This window comes from Carettochelys insculpta, chromosome 30 (assembly GCF_033958435.1).
Source record: "Carettochelys insculpta isolate YL-2023 chromosome 30, ASM3395843v1, whole genome shotgun sequence".
Lineage (NCBI taxonomy): Eukaryota > Metazoa > Chordata > Testudines > Carettochelyidae > Carettochelys > Carettochelys insculpta.
In genome coordinates, this window is record NC_134166.1 from 15,336,553 (window position 1) to 15,342,958 (window position 6,406).

The following is a 6,406-nucleotide window of genomic DNA, read 5'->3' on the forward strand; positions in this document are numbered from 1 at the left end:
TCAACTAGTGGGCCCTGGATCTCAGCACCCGCAGCCTCCCACCCCCACCCTAGGCCCCTGCTGCCCTCCCCTTGTCTGAGTGCTGCTCCCTGGGCCCCAGGGACCCTCTTCTCAAGGGGCACAGGGGGCAGAGGCTGACGCACAGGACTCGCCAGCCCCACCCCTGGAGGGAGGATGCCGGCTGTGAACAGCACAACTCGTGCCCCGAAGTCCAGTGCCAGGAGGTTTATTCAGACAGGCCATTGCCAACCTCACAGGCGCGGGGGATTGTCAGGGTCTCTGTAAAAGATCCTTCAGGTCCCATAACTTAGAAACATGATTTACACAGAGTTCCAAACTGCAGCAGGAGGGACCCCCAGTCCCCTGCTCCTCCGGCTGCTGCAGGAGGACCCCCGAACCGCTGCTCCTGGGGGGGATCCCCAGAACCGCTGCTCCTCCAGCTGCTGCTGGGGGGGGATCCCCCAAACCGTTGCTCCTCTGGATGCTGTTGGGGGATCCCCTGACCCACTGCTCCTCTTAGCAGTGCTTGGGGAGCTCACAGATGCTGCTCTTAAAACAGTCTTCCTCACAGTGCTGCTGGGTAGGGATGGGATGCAAGCAGTCCCCCCCCAGGCCCTGCTTCTCCAGTCTTGGGGGGCACATCAGACCCCAATTTGTAGTGTGTGCCAAGAGCACCCACTAGGTCCCTCATGTCTCTTGGAATCAGGAGAGGAGGGGAGGGGCGGGAGGGAGCTGAGCAGGGGCCTGGGGTGGGACCCCATCAGCCCAGGACTGCGCCCCGCAGTCCTTGGGGTACAAGGTGAGAGCACCCAGGCAGTGCAGTGCCCCAAAGGTGGTGGCGAGGGAACCCCAGTGACTGCAAGGAGAGGGCAGAAAGGCAGGGGAGGGATCCAGGCCCTCCCCGCAGAGCTGGGGGCATCGGTCAAACGCTGCTCAGCACAGGGGGCCAGGGACCACCCCCACCCACTGCCTCCCCTCCTCCGTTGTTCCCAGGGAAGGGCAGCTGCTGAGGCCACAGTGCCCACCGGTGCGTAGGGATGGCAGTGCTGGCTACACCCCCACCCTGGGCGCCGGCTCACCCGTCTTCTCCCCGCCCCACATCCCAGCCCAGGCAGCAGGGGCCCTGGCTCTTCTCCCCCAGGATCAGCAGAGAAAGGGGCCGGCTAAGCTCCCTGCTGCCTCTGGGGCACAGGGCTGGCCCTGGGTTGGAGCTCAGCGGCCACCCTCAACCTGCCTGGAGGGGCAGAGTGACTGGAAGCGGGACAGCACCAGAGCAGCCAGCAGGACCTGGGCCTGGCCTGTGCAGAGGGCCCAGAGCACATGGACAGCAGCCCAGGGGAGGGGCTGGAGCCTCACGCTCCCCGGTGTCACTGGGCAGCTCCGCCCGGGGGTGCAGCAAAGGCTCTCGGTGGCTCACAGGGCGCAGCAGGCTGGGCTGGGGAGGGGAGGAGGAGCAGCTCTAGCCGATGGTGAGGCCGAAGCCGCACTGGAACTTGTTCTTGCGGTGGTTCAGGAAGGCCCCCATGGCAAGCGTCAGAGGCAGCGGCAGCAGCTTCTTCTCCAGCACGGCGCCCACGATCCAGTTACTGTCCACGGAGCCTGCGGCAGACAGACAGACAGACAGACAGCCAGGTCAGCAGGGCCGGGCGGAGCTGGGGGGAGGGCAGCCTGGGCTCCGTACCTTTGAAGAGCAGGTTGGCCTTGGGCAGGTCCAGCTGGTAGCCGAAGGAGACGCTTGTGTCCTGCATGCGGGTGCTGGCCTCGAACTCCACCCCCACCTGCAGCTGGGGGAGGGGGTTGGCTGGTAAGCAGAGCTACCGATGGCCCGGGGGGAGCCCAGCTGATCACCACCCTGCAGCGCCCCTGCCACCCCTCCAAACGCTCCCCAGGCCCAGCTCCGGGACACCCCACCCCTGCCTGCCCGCAAGAGCTCCTCCACGCTCCCAGCCTCGGCGTGAAGCCCCCAGCCCCAGGGCAGGGGGAGCCAGAGGAGAACGGGGCCTCGGGGCACCACATACCTGGTCATTGGCTTTGTGGTAGTAGGTTGCATGGGCCCCGGCTTGCCCCACCGTCAGGGTCCCAATCCAGCTGGGTGCTGGCGGGGAAAGGAAAAAGTGGGTGAATGTCACATGGGGGCCTCCATCCCAGTCCCCAGCTGGGAAAGAGAACCCAGGAGTCCTGGCTCCCAGCCCCGGGCTCTAACCCACCAACCACAGTTCCCTCCCAGAGCTGGGTGAGAACCCAGGAGTCCTGGCTCCCGGCCCCACCTGCTGTAACCATTAGCCCCCACTGCTCTCCCACAGTTGGGTGAGAACCCAGGAATCCTGGTTGCTAGCCCTGTGCTCCCAAGTCCTCTAAGTACCTGTATATTTCCCAGCCAGAGACACGACGGTGCCCTCATCTCCTGGCCGGCGGTGATAGACCAGCTCGCCGCCCAGTGCCAGGCACGGCGTGATGCTCTGAAGATAATGGGCTACCAGGATCCCTGCAAAGAGTGACTGGTCAGCCGGAGCTGCCCGGGGCAGGGCTCAGACTGGGGGAGGGTAGGTGGAGGTGCCAGGTTCCAAGCCGGCAGGGGACTCCAGAGGCAGGGGGGAATTTCAGGGCAGGAGATTCTGGGGGTGGGGGAGGACAGGCTCATACCTGACCCCACCAGGATGTCGGGATTGCCCAGCGTCATGGCTGCTGTGAAGTCCTGCCCCCGATACTCCCCGTCTACCTGCCAGTTCACGAACTTGGACTGCTGCGTCTGGAACGAGAGCGAGGGAAGCTGGGGAGATGGGGGCGCCCCCCCCACCCCCTTCAGCAGGTAACGCCCATCCCTGCGCCGGGTGGGAGAGCGCGGCACGGGGACGCTCTGGTCTGCCTGTGACGTGTTTCCCCGCCCCCGCCAGGGCTGAGACGGACCCGGGGGAGGGGTACACGTACACCCACCCGGCGAAGGGGCTGGTATGACACAGGAGCACCCACCCACCCACCCGGTGAGGGATCGAGCTGAGCTGGACCCCAGGGGACCCAGGCAGGTGCTCTGACGCGCGAGGGACAGGCCAGACCGACCCTGGAGCACAACGCACCTGGAAAGCCACCTTGGAGCGCAGTCGGGCCGAGAGCTGGTGGATGATCTGTGCATTGAGGCTGCCGCTATTGTCCATATCGCCTACCAGCACTGGGAAGGCCTGGGAAGGGCACGAGGGGGAGAAATGCAGCCGAGGAAAAGCCCCCGCACCAGGGCAATGGCCATCTGCTGCCCCTCCCCAGCTCCGAGCAGGATGGCTCCGCCCCAAACTGCCCCACTGTCTGAATGGACTCCCCCCCCAGCCCCAGGGTGCCGACCAGCCATTCTCCCTACACACCCACCCCCAAGCTGGCTCTTCAGTACCCGCTACCGGCCAGCACGGCCGACCCCCACACTCACCTCGGTGGGGCTGAGCTGCTTTGTACCAACATAGGTGACCCCGAAGTGGTAGCTGGAGTCGCCGACGGTGCTGAGGGCCACGCTGTGATTCACCTGGGGAGAGCAGAGCGATCAGGCACCAGCAAGGCCGGCACCTTGGCCAGGGTTACACCACATGCCCCTTCCAGCCACCGGGTTCCAGCCCAGAAGCCAGAGGCCTAGAGCAGCCCAGGACTCGGGCCCAGGTCTCTCTAAAACCCCCACGCTTCTCCGGACCAAGGCTCCCAGCTCCCACTAGACTGCCAGCAGTCAGACACAGAGGTGATGGGCACTGGGCCCTCAGACAGCAGGGCCTCAGCCACAGCCTCACTCAGCTCCACAGGCCACACGCAGGAGCAGGAAATTCAGGACATGACGCAGCCCTGCCCTGCATTTCCTGCTTAGCTTGGCAATGCCAATTACACTGCTGAAGCCGGCTGCCCTGAACCTGCAACCCGGCTCTACCCGACTCGCCACCCCACCGAGGACACAGGCCTCACCTGGAAATGGTTGCTAAGACCTTTATTCACTGTCAGCTTCACACCCTCCATCTGCACGGGAAATAATTCTGGGAAAGAAGCAGCAACAGTGAGCACCAAGCCCAGCCAGATCAACATGGCTTCACCCCCCGACCCCGGCCCCCTCAGCCTGCTGGGAACTTCCTCCCCCAAATCACGCCCCTGCAGGCTCTGCTGCAGGAGGGATAGCTTGGTGGCTTGGGCACTGACCCGCTAAACCCAGGACTGTGTTCAATCCCTGAGGAGGCCATTTAGGGGTCTGAGCCAAATAGATTTTAAAAAAAGAACATCTGACAGGGATGGTGCTTTGCCCTGCCGAGAGAGCAGGGGACCAGACTCGGTGACCTCCTGAGGTCCCTTCCAGCTCCATGAGAGGCGTATCTCCCTAGGACCTGTCGCCTGGCTTTGGGCTGGAGTCCCTATGCTCTGCTCCAAGTGCCACACCTGAGGGGGCCTTCCTTGATCACAAGAACAGCCACGAACCAAATGTCCCTGTATTCCAGCGTATTGTCTGTCGACAGTGGCCAATAGCAGGTGCCCCAGAGGGAGCAAACAGAGCAACTGACCCATCCCCAGTCGCCCAGTCCTAGCTTCTGGCAAACAGAGGCCAGGATCAATAGCTACTGATACATTCACTGAGGCTGGGTCTAGCTAGCTCTTCTCTGAGCCCATTAAATCTGTGGCCTTCACAGCCTGCCGTGGCGAGGGGCTGCCCACGGGAAGCGGGGTGAGCGTGTGTGCACGGTCAGTACCAGGCTTTCACCTTTACACTTGCGGTGACATTCTTCGAAAGTGCCGGGGTTGGGCAGCTGGCCCCCCTTCTCCTCCGGCTGCTCCTGCGCGGGGGGGCCCAGCCCACTGACAGGGGGCATGGTGAAGCCGGGGGGCATAGACACCAGGCCGGCGCCAGGACTCGGGATGGTGGGGGCGGGCGGGGGGGAGCTAGCAGCAAAGATGTTACCCATGGCGGGGGCTGCGGAGAGAGCAGAGCAGAGAGCAGTGGTGAGAAGGGGTCAGGAGCCCCCAGACCCCACAGTCATTACGCCCCACCTGACCCATTTACACCCCAACCCAACCCCTCTCCCAGCCCCCCCAACTGGGTCCGCCTGCCCGCAGTACCCCCAGCTCCAAGGCACCTGCCACGACCCCCGCCCTCGTACTCGCTCCCCACAGCCCCCATCGCCCAAGGGGGCCCATCCCGCCAACAGTCCCCCGCCCCCTCTGCCGAGACCGGCTGCGGCCGCCACCAGCGCCCGGTCGCGACAGTCACAGCACTGCCCCGTCGGGCAGACCCCTGTCGCGACAGCCACCCCACACCCACAGGGTGGGGTACACGTACACCCCGTGTACGCCGCCAGGCCCCACCTATCGCGACGGTCCCCCCACCTGGCCCACGGACGCTGCTCCCGCCCAGACCCAACTCACGAGGCGAGCACAGGAGCAGGAGCCGGGAGACACCCGAACCCGCCTGCGGCGCCGCTGTCGCAACCACGCCCCCTGCAGGCCGCCATTGGCGGATCCGGTCTCAGGCCAGCCTCCTGCTGCCATCGCGCATTCTCATTGGTTGAGAGAGGAACGCTCCGCCTACTTCCTGGTAAACCGTCACTTTTCTGAGGCCCTCCGCATCCCGCCTGTTTCTGCCCTTGATGTGGTCGCCATTGGCCAGAGCCGACAAGGACCCGCCTCTGTAGCCATTTCTATTGGTCAGAGCAAGGTATGCCCCGGCCACTCCGCGATACCGCCTCTCCATTGGCCACTGTGCCTCCCGGTCTCGCCCCTATCCTGCGGCACTCCGATTGGTCCGAGGCCAGGTGATGGGGCCGGACGGGGACCCGCTCCGATTAGCGACGCAGGAGAGGCGGGCTGAGGGCAGCACGTTCGGTGGCGCCGCGCGGCTGCAAGGTCAGGGCGCCGGCAGGGTCCCGGCATGCACTGCGGCCAGCCAGGATCCGCGCGAGCCCCGCCCCTGAGAACCTGGCGGGAGTGGAACGCCAGCCGGGCCTGCCCCCCGCCAGGGAGTGGAACCGCCCATCGCCCAGATAATGGCAGGGTCCAGGCCCTATGCCCCCCTCTCCCGGGAATGGTAGGGGCCAGCCTCTGCCAAAGGGAACCTCAAGTCCAGGCCTCCCCCGCCGGAATGGTGGGATCCAGGCTGCCCCAGTGTGAATGGCTGGTCCAGGCCCGGCTCCCCCCTCCCCAGGGAATGGTGGGGTCTGGTCCCCCCCCACAATGTGAATGGCTGATCCAGGCCTGGCTCCCCCCTCCCCAGGGAATGGTGGGGTCTGGTCCCCCCGATGTGAATGGCTGGTCCAGGCCTGGCTCCCCCCCTCCCCAGGGAATGGTGGGGTCTGGTCCCCCCCCACAATGTGAATGGCTGATCCAGGCCTGGCTCCCCCCTCCCCAGGGAATGGTGGGGTCTGGTCCCCCCAATGTGAATGGCTGGTCCAGGCCTGGC

The 6,406-nt window shown here is 65.3% G+C and overlaps 1 protein-coding gene across 1 annotated transcript; it reads right to left on the reverse strand.

The window, feature by feature from the left end:
* Positions 1-210: 210 nt before the first annotated feature.
* On the reverse strand, positions 211-5,352 carry TOMM40 (translocase of outer mitochondrial membrane 40). The gene is made up of 10 exons (XM_074980625.1): positions 5,338-5,352; positions 4,715-4,924; positions 3,934-4,001; positions 3,416-3,508; positions 3,075-3,176; positions 2,644-2,749; positions 2,363-2,485; positions 2,019-2,095; positions 1,682-1,784; positions 211-1,599 (listed from the first exon to the last, which is right to left on the reverse strand). Exons 2-10 carry the CDS (start codon positions 4,914-4,916, stop codon positions 1,460-1,462), a joined length of 1,014 nt encoding a protein of 337 aa, XP_074836726.1. The 5' UTR covers positions 4,917-4,924; positions 5,338-5,352; the 3' UTR covers positions 211-1,459.
* Between the last annotated feature and the right edge of the window lie 1,054 nt (positions 5,353-6,406).